Source organism: Diplotaxodon limnothrissa, linkage group LG15 (genome assembly GCF_057381915.1).
Source record: "Diplotaxodon limnothrissa isolate DT_005_m linkage group LG15, D_limnothrissa_male_GT1.1, whole genome shotgun sequence".
Taxonomy (NCBI): Eukaryota; Metazoa; Chordata; class Actinopteri; order Cichliformes; family Cichlidae; genus Diplotaxodon; species Diplotaxodon limnothrissa.
Genome location: NC_140610.1, coordinates 24,900,332 through 24,924,581, shown reverse-complemented (window position 1 = coordinate 24,924,581; position 24,250 = coordinate 24,900,332). Strand labels below are relative to the sequence as shown.

Below are 24,250 nucleotides of genomic sequence, written 5' to 3'. Positions count from 1 at the left end.
AAGAGGAAAACTTTTCTGTGGTCTGACGAATCAGAATTGGAAATCTTTTGGAAAACACGGACACCGTATTCTCCAGACTTAAGAGGAAAGAGAGCATCTGGCATGTTATTGGCATTCAGTCCAAAAACCTGCATTTGAGCAGCTAGAACCCTCTATCAGACAACAATGGGACAACAGTCCTCTCCCAGACATTCAGTAGCGGCTCTCCTCAGTTCGCAGATATTTAACTGCAACTTTCCCTAATACTACTGGGTCAAACTACTTTTCTGGACCAAATCCTATTGTTGACAAGTTATAGAATTTATGAGTTCTGTTATCATAGTGTCCATTTAAGCCTTTTCCTGTTGACTGTCTTCAATATTTGTTGTTTCCTTTTAAATGAAATCCTCTGCGTATGCCATAAAATAACTCTGAAAGCTTACCTGAGTTCCTCTAGAACAACTGTGTTATCATAGGGGCCAACAAGGAGCTCCTCAAGGCCAATATCATTCCCTGTGGGGTGAAAGGTGACTTTGTAGCCCCTGACTTCCCCAGGTGCTGGATCCCAGGACACTCTGAAACTGGTCCTGGTGGGCTCTGAGGTCAGAAGGTTCCTGGGACTCTTGTACGGTGACACTGAAATAGAAGAAATCAGTAGGAAATTCAGGACAAACTAACCTAGAACTAAACTCGACACAACTCCAACTCTTGGCGAAGGTTTTTAAGGATCAGCCACGCCACATTCAAGCCAGTTTCTCATTAGTCCATAATACAATTCCTTGAACCCAGTGTCGACCGTTAGGAAGCCCAGTGTCATGCTGTGTGTTAGTAATGCTAGCGTGTGATTGAGCACGTGTTTATCTGTGATTTTAGTGTTCTCGTGAGGAGGCGCTGCAGCACCTGTGGTGTGAAAAATACTCCTCTTAACAAGTAGTTTAAACTTGAAGTCAGTCCATGAAATTGTTGGTGGGAAAACGGGAAAAAAATCTGCAACTTGGAACAAAGAAACATTTTTTTTTCCAAGGCACCGTGACTTGGTGTGAGGTTTCTCTGAAAAATTGTGAATAAATCTTTAAATATACCAGGTTTATACGCTGCCTGGAAAATACAGACAATTCTCTAGTTAACTTCAGCACTGAGGATTAAACCCTGGAGGCTACACATCCTCACACATCCTTAGAGTGGGCCTCAGATTTACTTTTTCTCATTATGTAAAAGCTCCTTTAAAATTAGAGCAATATAACATGAAAACTTTCTTACAGGAGTATTTTTTCTTATAAAAAATGACTTTAAATGAGTGACTCTGTGCCCATTGCATCCAGCACCTGAGCTAAACTCATCCACCAGCGATCATATTTTTAGACTGAGCACAGGTATAAACGTCTTGGCTAAGATGGACATGTTTCTGCAGTGTGCTGTCTCTCAGAGGGTTGAATTATGGACCAACGTACGTGTTGTTCCTACTCCTTGCCTTGCTTTTCCTTCCCTGCGCTTGTAGATGGGCAGAACGGTGATATTGTATGTGGTCGCGGGCTTCAGATTCTTCATGATGGTAGAAGTGGCCTTTGCAGGGATTTTCTGGACCACTTCTTTGCCTCCGTTGTGGGGAACGTACTTCAGCCGGTAGTTGAGCAAGTTGCCCGGCGCTGGCGTCCACGTGACTCTCATGGTTTTCTCTGTCTCGTCTGACACTCTCAGTCTTTTCCCATCAGCAGAGGCTGAAAACATAGAATGCACTTTTAATACTGCAACAACATAATTCAGTATCGTTAAAGAGAAACTAGTTGTACCAGTTCCCCTTTAAATTGTTCCTGGGGAAACCTAAACAAAGTATATTTGACTTATCCAGGGTTTGTTTTAAAGTAGAAACCTGGAGGGCTGAAAAAATGCTAAAATCTGCAGTTCCCCCGATGCCCACTTGGGGCTGGCTCCAAAAACAAGTCAGTCCCCACAGACTCCCATGTTAAAATCTCCAACAGCTGAAATAAACACATTTACAGCCTGCTCCAAAAACAGTTTTGGCCTCTAAAGCTCATTTCTCTCTTTATGACACACGTATGGAAGAAGATTATTTTTTCTTTACTTGCCCCGTTTATATTTTATTGACGTTTAAAGTTGAGCAAAATGGTAAATGGCTCATGGTTATGGTATCACTGCCTTTTGGAACAAATTTATTGCATAATCACAAATAATATAGCTTATTGTGGCATTAACTGAACTAACAGCCCTTCTACTAAGTCTATGTTTTAGTTTTGTTTAAGTGAAATTCTTGTGTTTCTAGTGTTTTATTCATGCTACTTAGCAATAATTAGTTTAAGTCTATGGACACAGCTTCACTCCACCATCTCCTCTAAACATGGTCCCTTCTGGCTTCATAAAAACTCAGCTGGTAATGCCATTATGTTAAAATCAAGGGTTCAAAATAGATCCTACAAATTAGTGGGTGACATCAATGTGAGTTTGTCCACCTCGATGTCAATATTTTTAGACTCAGGCCTTTTTATCCAGGAAGTCTCTGCACGGAGCCAGGCTCTGTTTTAAAGGCTGCCAATCACAGCACACACACTGAAAAGGCAATCCCATATGATGTTTTTAATTAATTATTTTATTTGATTTGTCATGCACCTTAGTTATTTCTGCTTTCTCCTTACTTTATGTTCCTACTATTATCTTTCCCAGTGTTCATTCCTCGCCTCTTGTGTGTGATCTTTGACCTCTGCTGTTGCCAAACTGCTTGTAAGTCTGTGTGCTTTCTTTATTTTTGGAACGCTGGATAGTTTCTGCTCTTTGTCTTACTGCCTGTCCTCAGTCTGCACCAGCTGCTCCTCGGTGTCCGACCTCTGTTCTATTTACTAAAACCCGGATTCAGGATTTTTACCTGCTAGAGATTTTGTCCTGTTAAAATTGAATTTAATAGAATCTGATAAAATGAAATTTACTTTATTGGTGTACATTCACTTTATACCAAGCATATTTTCCATAATGATTAATTATTAAATTAACCTATGATTTTATAAATTTTACTCACAATTATTGGGTGAAAGATCATTGTTTGAGTCTGTATAGCTAAAATTGTGATCTCAGCTGGTCTTCCCACCAGGCTTGAACCAAGACCCAGCTTTATATAGATAATAATGCACAGCCACTCCAGCGGAGTGCAAAAGCCGGACGTGAGAAGCATAGGTTCACTTTCAGCCTAAAGCTCTTTTCATGTAATGTACTTTTTGCCACATTTCATGTCCTTCAAAAACACTCAGCATTGCTGCCATAAAGCTCACTCAATATTTCTTTATCTGAACCATTCCAGCAATCATCACTTCTTTCGGCCACGTGAGGTATCCCTCTGTATTCCCTCAGTCGTCGTTAGCATTCATAACTGCGGGCCTAAATGTTGAGTAATACCATCAGCTACCTGCCAGATGTAATTGGCTGTAAATTAGGCTTTCACCCAGAAGTGATCGGTTGGGAGGAAATGGTAACCACATTTTCCTTTTTGCTCCGAAACAACAGAGAAGCCCTGTGAATTAAAATTAAGTCATTCTGACAATACTGCGAGCGATTACAAAAACTCTGTGAGGAAATAATATGTATATTTAATGATCCCGGGGAAAGTTTTTCAAACTACTTGATTTCACTCTGGAGGATTTTTATAGGTGGAAAAAAATACTGAATCCAACTTCTCCGTGTGTTGATGGATTTAAACAAATCTAAAGCAGGAGATTCAAATTTCCTGCTGGAAAGATGCAGAGGGAGAGCATGAAGTAAGATGCGATAGTTTATCTGTGCCTTCTTTGTTTCGGGTGGCCCGTGTGTGTGTGTGTTTAATTTCCCATGTGTGCAAATGAAATGAGGGACGCGTTGACATTTTTAGAGAGTGCCTCAACTCGGACACAATAAGTGAGCGTGCAGTTCACAGGACACCCACGCTGTAGTCGTGTTATTGCTGAGAACGCAGCACAAGCAAAGCTGCCACCGCGCTGCAGCTTCGCTTTAAATCTCGGCCTAAAAATAATCTACACTGAAAATTTTAATTTCAATTTGGACGGCTTTCACCAACCAGGAACCAGAAACCCGTTGGAGAGTGCCATCTGTATGATTATGTAAGAAATAGATTTTTTTTTTCCTGACAAAAGGAAGCATTGAATCTGTTTTGGCTCACGTTCACTTGCAGTCAGAACAGCGAGTTTCAGCCAAATGTCTGAAAATAGTGAGGACGTCCTTGACTTCCCCTCTGAGGGTTAAAAACACGGGTTCGTGGCCTGAGCGCTGCCTTTTAAACATCTGGACTGATGCTAACCAGATGATCTCAGAGTAACTAATCACTGTGATCTCAAGCAAGGCACTTTAACCCCCAAATAAAGATTATTTATTCATTCAAAGACAGGAGGATACACAGGTAAGGGTAAATTTCAGGTGATAAGAACTGATCTCAAAATCAGATCTGCTTCTGCCAGAGAGAAGAAAAGTTTCTGGAGTCCTTTTTAAAAATGTATAAATTGTTAAAGACGACTGATATCCCCAAGCAGCCCTCATGTTGCGCAAAGATGACTTTTTTGGCACCAAATAAAACACGAACTACATCTGAAGTAACTCATTACTCACCTTATTATACAGACTACCCTAAATAGTGAGTGTGACATTGTAGTCTTCACCCTATATATGTTTAGAGTTTATCTTTACTCTAAACAGTTCACTTAAAGTATCCCACAACGTACTAGGAAAAGTAATGAAGTCCAGCTGATGGTCACTGCCCAAGAGGCAGACACACTGTGATGTGCCAAAAGCTGCTGATCTTGTTTACCATGACCTTTATGGTAATTTCATAACTTATTAAATCAAGTCATTTAATCTTGAAGTCTATTCAAACATTTGACAAGTCTGGCCTCTTTTGTTGCACAAAATGAGTTTTACAGGGAAAACAATGGTCTGAAGCATTTTCCCAGTGTTTCCCAGCTTCTTATTTGTTTAGTGTGACATGGGTTAGGGTGAGGTGTTAGGGTGGACTCAACATGAAAACACTTGGAGGGTTAATGTGTGTTAACAGAATATTGGACTGGGGAACTTGGGCCCAAAGATGCTCCAACCCAGAAAGAAGACACATTACAAGCTGCACTAATGATCTTTTCTTTTCATCACTCTGCTGCCAGATTTTGTGAGTATGTGCCGCTGACAAACAGACAGCTCCAGGGAAAAAAGCTGACCCCCAAAAAATGCCTTTCTATGTTTGTGGCTTGTAACAGAAGGGCCAAATATTTACTTGTGTGACTGCGGGAAGTGAAGCTGCAATCATCAAGACTAGGGATGGGTATTGTTTAGGTTTTATCCGATACCGGTGCCAAACCGGTACTTTTGAAACGGTGCCGGTGCTTAAACGGTGCTCGAACCGGTGCTCGAACCGGTGCTTAAAGAATGGAGAACACAAAATTGGTCCAAAAACCTCTCATGTTCAGCTGGGTTTTTTTGTAAAAAGATAACAATGTTAGCCTTTTCTGCAGCTATGGGGCATATATGGTATCACTCTTGGATGGAAGCAGTGCTTAAACAATGGAAAAAACACAAACTTTGTCCAAAAACCTCTCGTTTAGCTGTTTTCCACTTTTTCTTTGGTCATTTTAGCCTTTTTGGCCAGGGTGAAGGGAGTATCTGCCATCAAACAAGAAGACAGCCGCATGTAGCTATGATGATGTTTGCTAGTTCACCTTACATGCATTAATGTAATAACGTGGTTAGCATACTCAACGTAAATTACACACCAACAACATTAAGCTACTCGCCCAGAGAAGAACGGCTGCTGCTGCCATCATCATCCGTCATCATTTCTGCTACACTGGCAGGGCTAGGGGCCAGGACTCTACTCTTCGGGTTTTTGGGGGATGTGGCTAACTCCAGGTCCGATAACAGGCACCACACCCGCAGTAGATGTGCACGGTGTGAGGTCTCGCGGCAAGCTATCAAATACGGCGCATTTCTCGGCTTTTAAAAAAAATGCTGTGTCGCCAGGTGTTTCATCGGATTTGAGGTGTTACCTCCTTTGCACAGTATCAGCTTAAAGCACTTGTTGCAGGCTGCTGAGTTTGCATATTTTGCTGTGAAGTACAGCCAGACTTTTGACCGCTTCACCTTGGGCATTTTTAATCTGTAGCTCTGCTCTAAAAGAACGTACGTACCTGGGCCCGCCTACTATCCTCAGAAACGTAAAAGGATTGGCTAGAATCTAAAGTGTATCAGAGCTCAGGGAAAAAAAAGCACCGAAATAAAGCACCGAAATGTGCGCTGCTTTTCGGTCTGGTTACTACCGTTTATGACAGAACCGTTGCCATAATGGCACCGGATACCGGATACCATCCCTAATCAAGACATAAAGCTCATGTGCCAATAACTGCAGTTCCTCTAATGTCCACTTGAGGCTACCGCAAAGTTACCTTTGTTCTGTATGGGTTATTTCCTTCTTTAGAGCAGATGTGTAAGCTGTGAGTTTGGAAACTGTCAAGGCTTTTATAGTATAGTTATAAGTTAAGGAGTCAAAATTCAAAGAAACTAGAATCCAACAGGTGGTCTCACTTTGCTGCATCCACCTTTTATGTACATAATATGCTCAAGTCCCACCTCCAGCCCCAAGTGGGCCAACACCCCCCTCGCAACTAAAATTAAAGGTTTAATTATCACCAAGATTTGCTTTTGTTCGTTTTTCTGAGAAGCTGTAACTGACGACATGTTCATCGACACCAGAGGTGTCAGTGGAGTTAAGCTAATCATCCGGCTGTTTTCCTTCCAGGGTCACATACACTAGTGTCAAATGGAAATAAGAGAATCTATTGACTCTTATATAAAGTGCTGTTTCACAGAGATGGTTGGGACGGTATGATATGCGCTCTCCTAAAGCTTTTCGTGGTCTTCTCTGAGTGGGACGCTAAATCATACTCTGGTCGCTACCTAATGTCAGGATGTCAGACCATCTTGGCGTCAGTAGAAAGGGCACTGCTGACTGTAGGTCCCACCTTCCAATTAAAAGTTGGGTAACACCATGGTGTTCAAGCAAGGCCAAAGCACTTACGTCCAGCACTCTATCAAGACTTATTCCACCATGACAAGTGAGACCACACGGGAAGGTTTGCTTTCTCTTTGCTAACGGTTGGTCCAATCTGTGATCTGGTTTTTGTTTTGAGAGTCAGATCAAATAGAAACATATGTTTGCTCACGGTTAACATTTATTTTGTCTGTTCTTTCATAAATACTTCCTGTAACTGTCATTGATTATATATGAATTTCTTTATTTTTTCAGCTTTCATCCTTTGGTGCATGCATGCATTTTCTCTTACTGCTAAAGATGAAAGACTGAAGAGTTTATTAAGTCTTACCATCTGTGATTTCTGATCCCGTGAGTGGCTTGCTCTCTTTGTGGCGGTAGGCAGCGACCACAGAGACTTGGTAAAGTGTCTCTGGAGTCAGACCTTCTAGCACGGTGCTGGTTTCATCTCCTGGCACCGTTTTTTCTTGGATCTCCTGGGAAAACATCGACTTCCACTGAACACGATACGTATTCACATTCCCAGGCGCCGCTGTCCAAGACGCCACGAAGCTGGTGTCAGTTACATCGCTGGTGACCAGGTTTTTAGGAGGACCCCCCTCTGGAAGTAACAGTTAAGCAGAGAATTAATCAAAGGAACGTGAGACAATAACTTATACTGTGTATGAAATATAAATGGCGATGTAATGTTGATTCCACAGTTTTAGTTTTTGACACCATAGCAGTTAAATTTCCTCTCAAATCACAGCAGATGTTTTCAGACTTGACTGTGAGCATTTTTTATACTGTACAGTCACATTGGCAGACATGTTTTAATGTTCTTTCCAGTATTTGTGACTTCTTTTATTTAAAACCATCCTCCCTTTTAAACAAAGGGACCATAATGGACGTGCTGCCAGATCTAATTATTTTTCAAAATGGAAACTATTAAAAGGCAATCGAGTGGACCGATCACCACAGCCATAAAGGCCTGAGAGGACGGCATAAACATATGTGAAGAGCTGTCCGGTGCTTTTTGTTCATATTTTGGGGATATTTTGAGATTTTTCAGCATCATTAGTGAGTGCAGAGCATTGGATAGGGGAAAGAAGAAAGACATAAAACATGTCGGGAACCGCATGAACTCAAAGTGTCCAAGCACCAACAGGAAATCTCTTTAATGTAGTTCACTGGATGTCTTTGCATCATCAAATCATCACTATAGTCCTCCTTTTATTGGAAGATCTTCTGCTGGACGCTTTGATATCTCACTTTTTTCAGCTTTTTGCTGGCTACTCTAGAGTTAATGGTTCGTGAATGTCTCTCTTGTGGGTTTTATGAACCTTTAGAACAATTTATCAAACAGAAAAGTCCTTTTTCACTCCATATTTTGCCTTGTTCCCATGTGTAACATATGTTATTAATATTTCTAGTTCTCTCCGACTGGATTAGATTTCTATTAATTATTACGTATTGGATATAAATCAATTATATTATATTTTTGGAAGCTTTTAAACATCAGATCCAGATGAAAATCAACCCTTCTGATTAACGCTGGCACATTCACAGTTCCTTTTCCTCTGTTGATCATTGACCACTGTTTATGTCCTGAAGGTGAGTTCAATATGATTTTTAGCAATACAATTAATCAATCAATAAAGGGAAATTTTCCAGTAATTAAAGCTGTCCAAATTCTGTTTTGCTAATTGTGGAACTGTGGAACATTACAAGCATAGTTTTAATTACTGGATACCTGGAGATTTGTTGTGGATACTCATCTGTATCTGAATGGACTAACTTGAATTTTAGTCATAATTTTTTTTTTAATCGCCTATTTCCAGACACGTGGGGTTTAAAATAATACTGCAACCTGAACTATAGCACATTTTCTTTTTCACAAATATTTACATGCAACTGCAATAAATGTAAGAGTCCTTAACCAAAGTGCTGGTTCATTATAGTGAAGGGAACATGGCAGCAATGTTACAAATCAGGTTCTGGGGGCCAACAGTGGAGCTCGAGATGCACAGGAATAAGATTTGTCTTGTTACTGGGATTTCTTCGTAAAGTTTGTTTGTGGTCTTTTCGTGCAAATTTGTCAGAGATAACACAACAGTTTCAGGATTTTTCCAGATTTTTGTTCTTGGACTCTCTTGGGGGGGCTTTGCGTCAGTCACGTTTCAAAGTTAACCTTAATTATCTGTCAAAATGTTCTAGCCCCTCCCCCACTAAGCCCCATTTTTCTTTACTGGCTGCCCTTCACAAACAGAAGGTTTGAACAGCAAATGGGTGTGGCTTATTGCCAGATACCAAGTGCTTCTGTGCTTCTGATTGTTGGGGATATCTCTGTGTTATTGTAGGTCTTTACTTTACCTTATAAAGGACCTTGAGGCAACTTTTGCTGTGATGTTGCACTATACAAATAAAACTGTCCTTCATCCCCACTCCCCCTGCTGACCTATGCATACCTGGGCCCATGCATGCTTTCGTCTCAGCTCGACTCTCTCACACCCTCTCTGTTTTACACTAATTTGCTCATGAAAAGCACTCTTGCACAGTGCAGTGAGGTTCATTGTTTTATAGGATTTCCAAAGAGGCAGCAGTCCCTGAGGAAACGTTGGATTCCATGTGTGGGCGAGGTCAGCGATCAGAATATTTGCGTACCATGTCTGAGTTTGACTGACGAGCACCTCTTCAACAAACCCAGGGCAAGGCATAGACTGATCCCACCAGTTAAACAAGCTGAACTTTGGGGATCAAATATGCTGTGGCATAAACTCAGTGCTGGTAGAAGTGATATGGACTGTAAAACTGGTTCATGTTAAAGTTTTCAGATGATTTAGGACCTTAACTCAACTTCCTGACAGCTTCAGTCACACACAATATACACACGGATATACACAAACCCCAAAAATCTACTTTGTGTTGCCTCTCACTGTTGGGTTGCCTGACTCGTGTTGCCTCTTGCTGACATACAATCTCCTCTTCTTCCATCATTCACAAATATTTCCAGCAATCTGCTGTGTCTGGATAGGAAAGTGAAAGAGGGAGGGCCAATATTAAATTATAGCTCTTCGTCTGTGGCGATGAAGTTTCCACAACAGGATAATTATCACCAAATATTAAATCCAGCTATATAATCAGCGCAATAAGCGTGAAATAAATCACATTCAAGCTTTTTTGCCAGTCGATGCAGATCTTTGGAGAGAAGGGAGGGGAAAAAAAGGAAAACTCCCTGCTCAACAAATATTTATGCAAACTCAAAATAATTAGAAAACATGAGAAATAACTCAAATTAAAAGGGAGCCTGGATGTTATTGAGAGCCAAAATGATGGCGGAAATATAATTTTTATCGTCTTTTTAAATGTGCAAAACATGTGGCCAAACAGAAAGACAAGCTCTATTAGTGAATTAAGTCGCTAACAAGTTCTCAGGCATGTCAGGACAAACAATTTAACAAGATTGAACCAGCAGATTGTTCTGTGCTCACAGCAGCATGGGAAAGATGTACAAGGTACAGATGACCCAAATTAAGGCTTTTATTTTGACAGTCTGCATCTTATTTCAATCAATTTTTATTTCTGAGAAGAAAAAGGTTCTTCTGTCACTACAAAGCTTAATTTTCAATCCTCTGTGTTTTGAAGGTTCACTTTTGGAGAATCTTCAAGAATGTGAAATGTGCCGATGGAATTCAGGAAAAACTGTCAAGCGTGTACTTCTTAGTTTATTTTTAACTGTCACTGGTGCTCAGCTTCAGTCACCCCATTTTCACTGCACTGCACCTCTGCCATCAGCAGGAAGCTACCAATGCTGCCATTTGTTTTATCTTCCCGGAGGAGCTCTGGCTCAAAAAATTGGAAAATAACAGCCGTCACATGGAGTGTGGAATATCTGGACATTCTCAGACATCTTTTTCCACAGTCCATCAAAGTAAATCGGAATAAAACCACAGAAATTAAAGACAGTATTGCTGATTTCTACCACTGTCTATCTATAAACTATCTACAAATCAAATTCAAGCTGCTTTCAGCTTTTTCCAGGGAAGTTCAGAGTTTGGGGCTAGTTTGGCTAGCACCTTCGTCACTCATAGCGTGAACAGAAATAGCACCTGAAGGCCATGTGACTGAGGCGGGTCTGAGGTCCTCTCAGGTCTGGCCTCTTTGTGCTGTGTCTGGGACTCCCTGCAGTCACAGTGGAAAGTCTCTGGGATCGCTGCCTTGTATAAAGTTGGCTATTTGACATGTTCCACTGCAAAGTGTGCAGAGTCACTGCAGTTTCATCAGGGCAGCCTAGGTGGAGATAAAAACTTCACTCTGGTGGTGTTGCTGGTGCTGCTTCATATCACGAGAAAAAGTCTGTCTAGCTCACTGAATAAGAGAGGAACTGCCCTGAAATTGAGTTTCCACTCCGCGTGACTGGGTTCACATTAAAGGGCCCATGCTGTCACATGGCGTGTACATAAAGCTGATTCAAAACACCACAAAGAGAGTAACTGACAGGGGGGGTCATATTTCTCCAATATTAGTTTTCTTTATTGGCTCTCTGTTAAATCCTGGATCTAATTTAATTTGCTATTTATTGATTTCCCCCTTTTCAAAATTAATTTATCTGTATGTTTATTTATTGTCACAGTAGTTTGTCTGGGAACTAGTGTGTTTTTGATTAGTTATATATTTGGATTTGTTGGTTTTTATGGTTTTGATTCTCATTATTGTTTTCTGCTTATGTTATATTCTTAGTTCTAGTCCTTAGGTTTGTGTTACCTTGCCTTCCCATGCTCCACATCTCATGTTTAGTTACTTTTGTCTCTGTGCTCCATGTTCGCTCTGTCTTCCCTGTCAGCCGTGTCTCCTTGTCAAGTCTGCGTCTCTGTGCCTGTCTTGTATTTCCTGTTATACATTGACAGTCTTCTGTGTCCTGTGTTTTCAGTTTTGCTTTCTCCCCGTCTTGTTATGTCAGATTAGTCCCAGCTGTGGCTCCCTCCTGTTTCTCATCCCCTTGTTACCCCCTGGTGTATTTAAGCCCTGTGTTTTCCTATGGCTGTTGCTGTTTACCCTGTGTGCTGTGCATGTTTTGCTGGGCTCCTTGGTACCCAGGTTACTTCTGAGTTTTTTCTTAGCTTCTAGTTTTTAGGTTTTCTTTTCCTTTCCTGTTTGTATTATATGGGTTTGTTGGCACAGCATTAAAGCTGCCTTCCTGAGTTCACGCCTTAGTTTCTCGTGAGTGCTGCATTTGGGTCCTTCATCCTGTCTGCCACACTCTCACACGTGACATTTATGTCTTTATTTTTGGCTGTGTCAGTCTCCTGTACAACAAGTCTAATAGAATCTGATAAAACAGGAAAATAAGTCAGAACCCAAATCATCATTAAAATTCAATTACAGTTAAAATACTTAAATGCTTAAAAATGAATGCATCTGTTTTTTGTAGGTTCTTGTAATATAGATTATCTAGCACTATTTTATTTAATATTTATTTTATTTGTATATTTTACCAGATCTCTTTTCTATCTGTGCCAGACACTTTCATTTTACTTACAGGCAGTTTAAAATTTTGTATTTATTTCTTTGCCTTTGTCTTTTTGATTTCTATCAAGTTGATACTTGCTGCATATTTTTTTCTAATTACTATCAGCTGGTCATTCATCTATGAAGGACTGCACTAATCTGCATGAAATGTGCTATCCAAATAAAGTTTAACTGATCAACTGATTAATTTTAATGTCTGGAAACTTTGTTCGCAGCCAGTGTGACCACAGCAAACCACAGCAGGTTTTTTTCCCCCCTTTTTAAACTTTATCACCTCAATTTCTTTAGCTAAAGATGTTTGTTCCCTCTTATATAGCAATTGTCAGCCAAACTCACTGAACAAAGAACACGCTGGTAGACTAGACCAGAACTTAATCTCACCTGAGGCGCAAAAGCTGCAAAGAAACAAGTCCCCTGCTGAAAGCTGAGGTCATTTTCACAGGTTACGACACATTTAGTGTCCCAAGCTGATGCAACTGCCAAAGAAAAGAACTTATTACGAGAATTAAACCTCTATATATGTATTTTTAGATCTTATGAGGCTGAAATTTAGAGGTTTATGGAAGTCCAAGTTGTGAAAATATAAAAGATCATCCTTAAAAGTCATTAACATAAAAGCAGAAAACAAAAACTGTCTGGAAAATCTCTTTAAACACACCTCATCATCCCCATTCTTGCAGCTTTTACTGACATTTGTTTTTACTAGTTTGGAGCTTTTTTTTCAGTGCTCTGTGGAAACCATTCAAATTGAATTATATAACTCTGGATATGCACAGTCATCAATCTGACAAAAAAGCGACATGTTCGCTTCATATTAAAAAACGTTTTCCATCCCACAGCAGCATCACACTCCCCCAGTTCCACAATCAGGAAGTCCTGGTCAATGTCAGCGTGCTGGAGTTCTTCCAAATGCAGGAGTGAAGCAGAAAGCAGCTGCAGCTCCTTTTAAATATCAGCTGTGGACAGGCTTATGTCACACAGCTGAGCGAGATGGGCCACACTTACGCAAACGTCTTTAGACTTTATCCCGAGATCTGCTGTGTGAGTGTTTGAACAAGTTCGAAACAATGAAAACAAAGCCTCTGTTCAGCATTCACACAGTAGGCAGTAGTTTGGTTTGATGGATCACAGAAAACATTGTGCTGAATCTGGCTTGGAGACGAGTTTTCCATTTTAGCATCCATAAACGTAAATCTCCAGTGCAGAAAACAAGGTCCTGATGAAATCTAACATGGGCTCTAACTGTACAGTTATAGTTTTAACGTGGCTTTAATGTGGGTAAAGGCTCACTGCTGATCTGAGAACATTAAGCCTACATGTGCACAGGACGCAAAGGTAATGATCACCCTCCTGCCAGCTGCTGATGTGGGCTACAACCGGGAGAGTCTGGAGCATTACCACTACAGTTACTGACAGTTTTCTGAACAAACTAAAGTTCACTCTGTGTCTTTAAGCTTTCACACATGAAAAACACAACCTCAGCTTCAGGCCCAATAACATGAGAGAAGTCAGCTGTGAGCTTTGAGCACCATAAACAGCTAAAGGAGTGCTGAGCACTGGCAGCAGATATGAGCAAATACGGTATCACTTGTACCAGTTGGAAAAAGTTGTTTTTATTAGCTCACTAGGTAATAGTGTTTATGCCCTGGTTGTGGTGAAATCGACCGCTGAAGCACCAGTCACCCAAGCCTAGAGATATGTCGGTGACCACCTGGTAATCACCCCCTGCAGGGGACATATATATGTTTGTAGATAAGTCAACATCTCCCACCTGAATTACAGATGACTGGAACTGAACAACGCAATCACAGGGAGGATATTCCAATAACCACTCGCTAAACCAGGAAGGGAATATAACCTCCAGCTGCAGGTGGCACAGGGGGTAACTAGGCCTGTGTGACTGAGGCCTAAAATAAGGAAACGTGGTAACAAAGAGGCAGAGATGCTGGCCACACAGTGAACTTACACTAATGTCTTAACAGTTAGTGCGCACAGCACTACATCCTCAAAGAGACACAATCTTCCTTTTTATGCACAATTAGCACCTGACCTGTTTTACTGATGCGAACGGGCTAAAAATGGTTGAGTGATGCACACATTTTGATGATTTTTTTCTAATTTATAGCTCAAGTGGATAGGTACATAGCTTTTAAATGGAGTCTATGGTTGTATTGGAAGATATCTGGGGTTTAAAGTACTGAAATAAGAACAAATAAATAGAGGATTTGTGCTGATATACTTTCTATACAAAGAAAATAACCAAAGTCATGCATCGCTTAGAAAGAAGAAATGTTTTTACCTCATAGTCCAGCAGACCAAGACCTTGGCTGTGTTCCTAACTGAGTGAAATAATACGAGCTTTGTCAGGATGATTTAAAGTTCAGCTTATCTTGTTAAATAGCTGTGAGTTCAAAATAAATGTAATCATTATTTCTGAATCAAGCAGCGCTGTATCACATTATTAAAAATCTCAGTTGGACTCTGTGAGCGCTGAACTCTCCCTTACAATTTACATCTTAACTTGACCTCATGACTTTTTCCATCATGGTCTAGGAAATATGTTTAGGAAAAGATATCATAGGGAATGTTTGGACTCTACATCACACTGTGCCAGTATGCACCCAACAACCTGAAGCATCGGAAAAAAGGCATGGCACAGCAACTGGGGAGGCATCTGGAGCCTTTGGACAAGACTATTAAATTCCAGGCAAGCCCTCACAAGGTGCAGAGAAAGAAAGAGAGAGAGCAACAGCGCGAGAATAACACGCAAGGTTGAGAAGGAGAGAGACAGACGAGTGGAGCTAGACAGAATGGGAGAGAAATGGTGAAGACAGACAGAGAGACAGGCATGAGTCAGTCTCCCCTGCTCCTCCTAACCTTCCAGCCTTGCTCTCAGCTGGCTTACATTCCTGTCCGGTCTTGCTGCTCCTCATCTCCACCTCTCACTCTGGCTGTCTGCTGCTCTGTCCACTGCTGTGTTACTGTAAGTGCTTTGGAGAGCAGCTACTCCACTCCAAGAGTCCAAACATGGCTTAAAGTGGACATGTTCAGCTTTTCCTAATGTTCAGTCTTATGTTCTGCTCCACAGGTAGGCGTTCACGTTAAAAATGCCCAAGGTTTGGAAATATAATGTCAGTGTATGAACAAATGATACCCATGAGCCAAAAATCAGATTTAAAACGACTCAAATTACTCTTATTATTCTACTCTTGACTCTGTATGATGTCATAAAGAAGCACAGAAGCTCCTCCCATATTCTTTAAAAAATCTTCTGTTTGCCAGGGACAGCCAATCAGAGGCTTAGAAAATTTAAGAAGAAGTTTTATGCTAACATTTTTTATGACTCAATAAAAAAAATTGGATTTGAATTTCAGTGCACGGTGCCTGCAAAGTATTTTATCTGTTTTGAATTTATTATATTGGTTTGAAAGATATGTCAGGTGCTTGCTGATGTGTGTAAATTTGCTATATTAATAAACTAACTTGACTAAATGGCTCACACAGAGTATGAATTGAGGGAATTTTTGCCTCTAGGAAAAATGTTTCAAGCTGTAATCAAAGTGAGGTCATTGCAGTTAAACGCCGTGTGTTTAAACCTGTGGTTCACCAGGATGTAGCTCACTTCTATGGCGTTAAGCCTCTACAGGAGTATGCCTGATGTAAAACTCGTCCGTAAATTATGACCATGCTTGCAGGTCTCTGAGAGGACCATCTGCATGCAACCCCAATGTATATGTGCCGACAAACATGCACAAACATGCAAAAACTGAGAATGTGTAAGCAGACCTGCGTGCAGGCAGGTTTCATAACTAATGTTAAAGTACAAAAATATTCCATAAAGTGGAAAAAAGAAAAAGTGTCAGGAGCGTCAGGAGAAGCTAGCGGAATAATTTCAGCTGGTGATTCTGTTTTCACAACACAGAGTGATGCAGTTTATAAAAATAAATAAATAAATACGTGTCGCCCAGCACAGTGTTGAGTCTATTCACATTTTTGCAGAACCTTTTTATATGATGATGATGGTGATAATAAAATGCTATTTAATCACTCCACAGTCTTATAGTCTTTTGCAATACAGCCTAAGACCAGATTTTTGACAAAATATTTTCAAATTTCCTCTGTTCACATCTTTAAATAGACTTGTCTGCCACTGTAGCTTGTAAAATCTATACTTTGCATTTGGTTTGAACACCTCATATGCCCTTAAAACCAGATTCACTAGGGCCCACGTCCTCATTTTAGGTTTGAGAGAGTTTTAGTAGGTAAAGGTGAATGCTTGGACATGAACTGAGCTGCGGTTTGGGGAAGGCCTCGAAGGGAACGGCAACGGGTCACGGGCCTGGCAGCTTGCAGAACTGAGGGAACCTATATAGATGAGAACCGGAAGGAGCATGTTTTGAGGCGTGGTCCTGCTCCTTAAATTCCGATACATAATCTCCAATTAAGTCAGGCATATCCATGTGCTTCAAACAAGCAGGCTGTTCTGATAGTATGGTTTCACGTAAGATGAATATTATGAATATTATAGTTCAAACATGGAAAACATGGAAAGCAGGACCCTCTCAAAGGTCAGAGCACACATGAAAAATATGAAGCACGTTATTTAGCACTTCTGGGTTGCAAAGAAGCTTGCAGCAGCGGCAGCTTAAGCAGCTTAAATAGTGCACCCTGATATATCAGGTTTATCGAACTGAAGCGTCTCATAAGTCATCAGCCAAAACAACTGGAATGAGCTTTAAATGAGATCAGCTCTACTTAATGACACTCCAGAACTAATGCTATGCTCAAATTCACCCAACATTAGTGGTATTCATAACACAACAGAGCAACCACCTGATCTAGTCTAAATAAAATACATGTGATTAGCTAAACTCTCCCTTCACTGGCTAGATTCCCTAAAGACTAAAATCTGACTCCAGAGGAGGTACAGAGGTTTACCTCCCGCTTTCGCTCCAATGTGATGCAATGCTGAAAGCTTATTATGACTTTTTTTGTCAAATAATGCCAAAAACATTACCTATATTAAGATTTAAGGTTGTTTTGACTTACCATATTCTTAACAATTAACCTAAGTGATATCAGAAATTATGGGTAAAGTCACAAAAATAATACCCAAGAGGTAAAAGAAGCAATTTTTAATACTAACAATAACCCTCTATGAAAACTGGAAGGCTTCCTCCTCTCCCCTCTCTCATGCTCTGAGTGTTTATTATTTCTCTCCAGTAACAATAATTCTGACCTCCAAGCCTCGCCGGGTATTGAAAATCAGATCATTTACAATATTTTGGAGCAAAAGAGCCTCATGTTAAACACAGACTTCCATTAAATGTTTGTTTTAAGAGTCCTTGTTATGATCTGGTTCTCTTCCAGCATTTAGTCACAGCAATTACGGAAAACCTCAAATATTAACAGTGGCTGTTGGGCGGTAATAAAAAAAACATTATCGGTTAATCTCAGGGGATCGGCACATCGCGGCTGTGTGCAAAAGCTGACACAGAAATCGTGTGCACCTTTAAACAGCCATGCAGTTTATTTTAAAGACTCTACGTTAGCTATACAGACCAGAATGAAGATAAGCTGGAATACAAATGTGCATTAATAAATGCTAATTAAGCTGAAAATTGGAGATTTTGTCAGGTGAGTCTGATGTTTTACCACCGAAAGTCACTTTTCATACAGAGATTAAGTTTTGCTTTTTAGCCAAAGGAACTTAAAATAATCAATGCTTCAGATATGTACGATCCAAGTCTGTGTAAAATGATAAGTCATGAAATTAGCATCAAGTCTACTGAGCTTTTTAGCCTGTTTTAGTTGATGGGGGTTTTTTTTTACCTTGATGGCTGCCTGCACAAGTCTAACCACCAGCAGAAGCAATACAATGCTGATGATACACCACAGACTGCTCTTTGTGTCTGACATCTGATAGTTTATGCTGCCATTATATACCCCAACGATTCAGGCTCCAGTTACACCGCTAACCCATCAATGTGTTTACCCTATCACATGGTATCCATCACTCACACTGGCAATTGCTTTAATTACATAGAACATGCTCAATTTTTCATCTCTAATGGTTACTCTACCTCCATGCACCATGATGTCTCCCATTGGCTGGTGAAATCTCTCTGAGGATTTTTGCTGCCACTGTGTTGGTGTTTTTAAACTATGTGTAATAAACGAGGGGTAAATCTGGGGGTAGAGACCTGTCAATTACAGACAGACCAACCCTAAAGCACACACAGCTTTATAGTCCTTTTTGACTCTAATGGAGACCATAATTTACTAAACGAACATCGTGTTTTATTAAATGAGACTTGAAACTAGTAATTGAGACTATATACTCACAAGGAAAGTATTTACTGAGGTCATAAATCAACAGAGAACATTTTCCCATAGACTTCGTTACCGCCTGACTTCTCGTTGCTACCTGTGTGGTTTAATTCAAAAATAAAGTGTCTACACTCTGTGTTTGAGGGGGCTTTTTTATCTGAAAAACAAAGAAAAACAGCTTTTCTCATGGAAACAGATGAAAGAGACAAACAAGCAGAGAAAAAGGTGCATGTGTTGTGGCCCATTAATCATGCATCATGTGACTGGAGGAGAAAAAAACTGGATGGGAAACTCTCTGAGCCGGAGGACTACTTGACTAAGACACGAACTCCAGTTGCTCCACTGGAGCAGCGCAGAAGAAAATTGTTTTTACTGGGCAGCTACCAGCATGTCAATTAGTCAAAGAGACTCTAGAAGTGAAGTATGATTCAAAATTTCCCCTTTGAAAAATAACTGTTAAAATAAACCGTGAGTCATGGGCAGAGCTTCCTGCGTGTGCATTTTTCTTACTGTAGATGTATTTTTAAGCAAAAACTTTCCCCCTGATATCAGTCAGGAAAACTGGGACAAAGAGTTAACTGACTCCTATGTAACTGTGTGCTATGGGAGGTGGGACAAACTGCTAACAAAAAAGGAAGAATGTATGCAAAACCTCAAGGCTCTGCATCGATTTATAGTTTTGAGGTAAAGTCATGTTCTAATGGGAACAATATTATAAGCCAAATGAGGGGGAGAATAAATCCATCTGAGGGCCAGCTGGGCGTTTCATGTCAAAGAGGTGCAAGCTGGGATTAATCCTGTCCCATTTTATAAACTGTCAAATTCCAAAAAAACTAACAAAAATAGAGTCGACTCAGACGACACGCAGCTGCACTATGTGAAGGAGCTGAAAGGAACAGGAGGTGAAAGGTAAGAAAAGCTGTTTCCATGGCACCAAGGAGTATGATTTGTTTATTTCCAGCCTCTGTCTTCAGTTTTGGATAAAAGATTATAATCTTAAGCATCTTTGGAAGGCTCATCATTCCTCTCTAAAAGCAGTAAATCCGCCTGTGCTCGAATCTACAAAACTTCAGAAAAACATCTTCAGTTTGCTTCCTGTCTTTGTTGTTTATTGCCTCTGAGTGCACCATGGTCCATTTCTATCTCTGAGTTTATGTCTGTTTTTCATTCCTTTCCCTGTAAGGCTGCACAGATCTGACGAGGAGTTCAACAGGAGGCAGGCTGCGCTAACTTCGCAGAGCTCGCAGGGGTCAAAAAATGTGCACACTCCCACACTCCCGGGCACCGCAATGACTTTAAAGAGACACTTCATTCTATCAGAATAAAGTCTGATTCATTCCCATTCTTTAAGCCGGAACGACAGCTTGGACCCATTAAGTTTTAATCATCCCCAAATCCTTTGTGATTTAAAGGTGCAATTAGATTTTCATAGTTTTTAAAGTCCCCTAGCACCAAGTAAATGATCACTCCATGTCTGCAGGCACCTGCCAGGGATCAGAACCGGTGACTCAATGAGCCACTGAGCCAACTACTTGGACTTCTGGGCTCAGTTTGTCCCGAAAACAACAAAGATTTCCTTCAACTGAAGCTTCACTCATGTAGCTCTTATTTATAAGAACATCTGTTTCCCATTAATAGTTAACCCTGTGAAGCCTTTTTTATTTTTTGTTTGTTTGTTTTTTCAGTTTTCACACTGTTACATGGAGATCTATGGCACAGCATCAGGCTCAGCTAACTGAACCGTTTCCTGTTCAGCTTTAGCCTTGGCACTACAGTTCCCAAGATGCTTTGGCTCAGGCAGACAGGAAGTTTAATGCTACCACAGAGTTTTTAGTATTTGCTGGTTCTTCTTGTGTTCATATTTGTTTTCATTTGGTTTTTAACTAGGAAGCACATACAATGACGTTCATCCCATAGTGGAAAAAGATGCCATATACCAGATTTAGCTAATTTACCTCTGCAGTCTGTGGGTACATACACCCAATATTAAATGGGGCTAATGATCTTTTTTCTTTGGTGCCCAGCTTTTAAACCCGCTACAAACTACTCTTCCTTTGATGCAGCAGAGTCTAAAAGTGTACAACTGATATTAAAAAGGTTATTGTCCATTAACTTTTTATTAACGATAGTTTATGCTTTTTTATGTTTTTGTTGCATATGTCGATAACCACACTTGCCTTCTTTGGTAGTGCCCACAGTCTGTAGCGGCGTTCCGGGGCCGGACGGATATTCGGGAGTGACGGTGACGCGGTAGGTGGTTTGAGGCCGAAGCTCGTGGAGCACGGTGGTTATCTCCCTGCCAGTGGTGGTCGTCTCCATCCTCCGGCTCTCATCGTCAACCGGTTCATAGTTGAGTCGGTAGCGAATGACTGGTCCGGGAGCTGCTAGCCATGACACTCTGAAGCTGTCTGTTGTCTCTTCAGATACTCTGAGGTTGCTAACTGGGCCTTGTTCTGTGACACAAGTGAATCAGACACCCTCAGCTTTAACTGCATATCTTTACTCATTCATGCTGCCACTGTCCAAAACCTGAGCCTATTGTTCTGCGGTAACCTGCAGCAACCAACGTTGTGAATCAATCAATACACCTTCCAGTTCAATATTACACTTAATCACTTAATTTGTTCTATCACAAGTTTGGTCTTGGTATTAAAAACAGGTTTATATCTGTACTACACCTTTATGTTGATTAACAAAATATCTTAGCAGTGTGGAAAAAGAAAAGCATAAATAAATTGTTTATGACAGTATAAATACCTTCTAGCGTGGTCTGATAGCCAGTCACAGGCAAGCTTTCCCCTTTCTCGTAGTGGGCGTAGATGTTGACTTCGTAGCGAATGTAAGGGTTGAGGTAGGGCAGGAAGGCAGTGAGGGAGTCTCCGGGCACAGACATGGACACAAAATGCCCGTCGGGGTCATCTGCCGGCCTGAACTGAACCAGGTAGGACTCAACATTGGTGGCGTCCGTCTTCCATGAGGTCCTAAAGCTTCTGGAGCCGATCTCTGAGAAGGTCAGGTCCTTTGGCGAGATCAGTTCTGGAGGAGGAAGAAGATTTTTTTTTACTTAACAGGGTTCAGCAGCTAGTTCCTTTTTTGGCATAAAGAGTGTCTTCATTACGAATTAAGGAGAAGAAGAAGATGGTTAAATAATTAAAATAAAACAATACAGCACATTGCTCTGAGAAAAAAGATGATTATTCTCTGAAAGAAAATTATTTTATATGTAAACTCAGACGAGAATGGTAAAATCATCAATAAACTGTAATCACGCATTACCAGCCTTAACCTCAACCTTAACATTTGAGGTTAAGGCTGGTAACATCACCCCAATTCTGAGGCTATCCTCGCACTGGGAGGTGGATTTTCTTAAACTTCTATATAATCTGACTTCTTTCTTTAACCAGAGGAGCTGCTCCCTGCTGGTAATTGAGAAGAATGCAAGTTTAAGGTTTTCAGACCTGGAAGGTAAGCCAATATTTTATGTAAAGTCTTTCCAAAATAACCATATTAAGTAATGCCAGCATTGCATTAGATTACATTTTGGTAAGTTTGAAGGATTGCTGATCAGTTCTGAAATGATGATCATGTTACAGAAGAACAATTCATTTTACTAGAAAGAGTAAAATGTTACATCAAAGTCAGGGTAAAGGTGTTATCTTAGGTTATTAGAATGAAAATGTAAAGTATTCAAATCATCATACAAAACTGTTTGTATGGTATCCATCTCTGTGGAAATTCTTTATAGCATTTTTAAATCTTGATAACTTTTTTTTATCATGATTTGTGCTTTATCAGAAGTTAAAATGCAATTAGGTGTTTAATTCCAAAAACTAAACTGACTGACTAAATGTGGAACAACTGAGATATTTACAGGTGGTTTGACATCTGTTTTCAAAATACATCATCAGAAGAAATACATTCCTTGTCTGGCTCTGACATTAAACTGGGCTGACAAAATATGTGTCTGACATCTTTGATATAGTGAGAAAAATAGCATCTTTCTCCAAATCTGGCTGTTAGTTAAAGGTGATTCATAGTCACATGCTGCATCTGCTAAATCAGCCCCAGATGTGATTACCTATGAGTGTCCCCTGTCGTGAAAAGGGTCCCTTAGGAGTCCTGTTGTTGCAGATTTCAAAGTCCACACTCGGTGAGCTGCCTGAGATTTTGTTTTCCCACTAGGTCATTTGAGATTAGACCCACCACAAGCAACCCTGACTAATTTATTCATTGAAGTTTGCAACTTATCTCCCTGGTATTGATTTTTCAGACACAATGAACACATTACTTCAAGCAGCTGGCCAACAGGCTCAGATTTGCATCATCAATCAGCTCAGTCTTTCTAGTGGAAAAACTAAAGCAGTTCTACAATTCGTATTCTCTGGAAGCTCTCTTTTTTTCTTCCTGTCTAAGGCTGTTATCCATATGCATAAACCATCATCCGAAATAGACAAAAGTAGAAGAGAAAGCTGACCTACAAGGCAGTGCCATCATTCAGGATCGGGAGGGCTGAGACCCGCTACCAGAGCTCTTTAAGTTGGGCTCCTGCACATTCTCTTTGTTGACATAAAGTCATTATTATATAAGGATTATATAATTGGCAATCAAAGCTGGTGTGAGTCACATTTAATACTGCCAGACGTGGAAGCTCGTTTTGGCAAACACTGAGCGATTATTATTGCCCTTTTCTAAGAGGATGAAACAGCATTTGTGATTTAACATCTTTGGTGTTTAAACCCGACTACCAGACGTTTTGGGGTGGGTGATGACTTCAGTGCAAAGAACTGCACTTAAAGGTTTGTTTATGTGACAGACAACACACCTGACAGCTTGCATAGACTTTGTGTGGTAACACACTGAGTCATCTGCTGCTCTGGCTCAGTTTAAACAAATGCAAATACATCTCTGCAAAGGACTATTTGACCCATTTACACATGCAGAAACTCTCCCTGTCCTTGAAAGATCAAAAGGTGGGCATGTGTTTTACACATTGAGGCAAAAAAAAAAATGGTTTTAGCTAATAAAGACATGCTCAGAAAAGGGACATGAAAGTAATCATGTCCATGTGGATGGCTGATGGTACATATATATATATATATATATATATATATATATATATATATATATATATATATATATATATATATATATATATATATATATGTATGTGTGTGTGTGTGTGTATATATATGTGTATATATATATATGTATATATATATATATATATATATATATATATATGTATATATATATATATATATATATATATATATATGTATATGTAAAACTAATAAACTGTGGGCTGTTTCATACTCCATGGTTGGTTCTGTTGAGCTACCTCGTGCCAACAATTAAGCAATGTTTATTCATAAAGTCCTCTGAATGTAATTTAGCAAATGTAAAACG

At 40.1% G+C, this 24,250-nt stretch overlaps 1 protein-coding gene across 1 annotated transcript in view; it reads right to left on the bottom strand.

Annotated features, from left to right (window-relative positions):
• Positions 1–24,250, bottom strand: part of col12a1b (collagen, type XII, alpha 1b) — a 150,831-nt gene that overhangs the window by 109,748 nt on the left and 16,833 nt on the right. The window contains exons 11-15 of the mRNA XM_085372145.1: positions 21,602–21,880; positions 21,022–21,297; positions 7,338–7,607; positions 1,431–1,697; positions 423–615 (exon numbers count right to left, since the gene is read on the bottom strand). Of these exons, the coding sequence (XP_085228271.1) occupies positions 423–615; positions 1,431–1,697; positions 7,338–7,607; positions 21,022–21,297; positions 21,602–21,880 (1,285 nt within the window). The remainder of the gene's footprint in view (positions 1–422; positions 616–1,430; positions 1,698–7,337; positions 7,608–21,021; positions 21,298–21,601; positions 21,881–24,250) is intronic.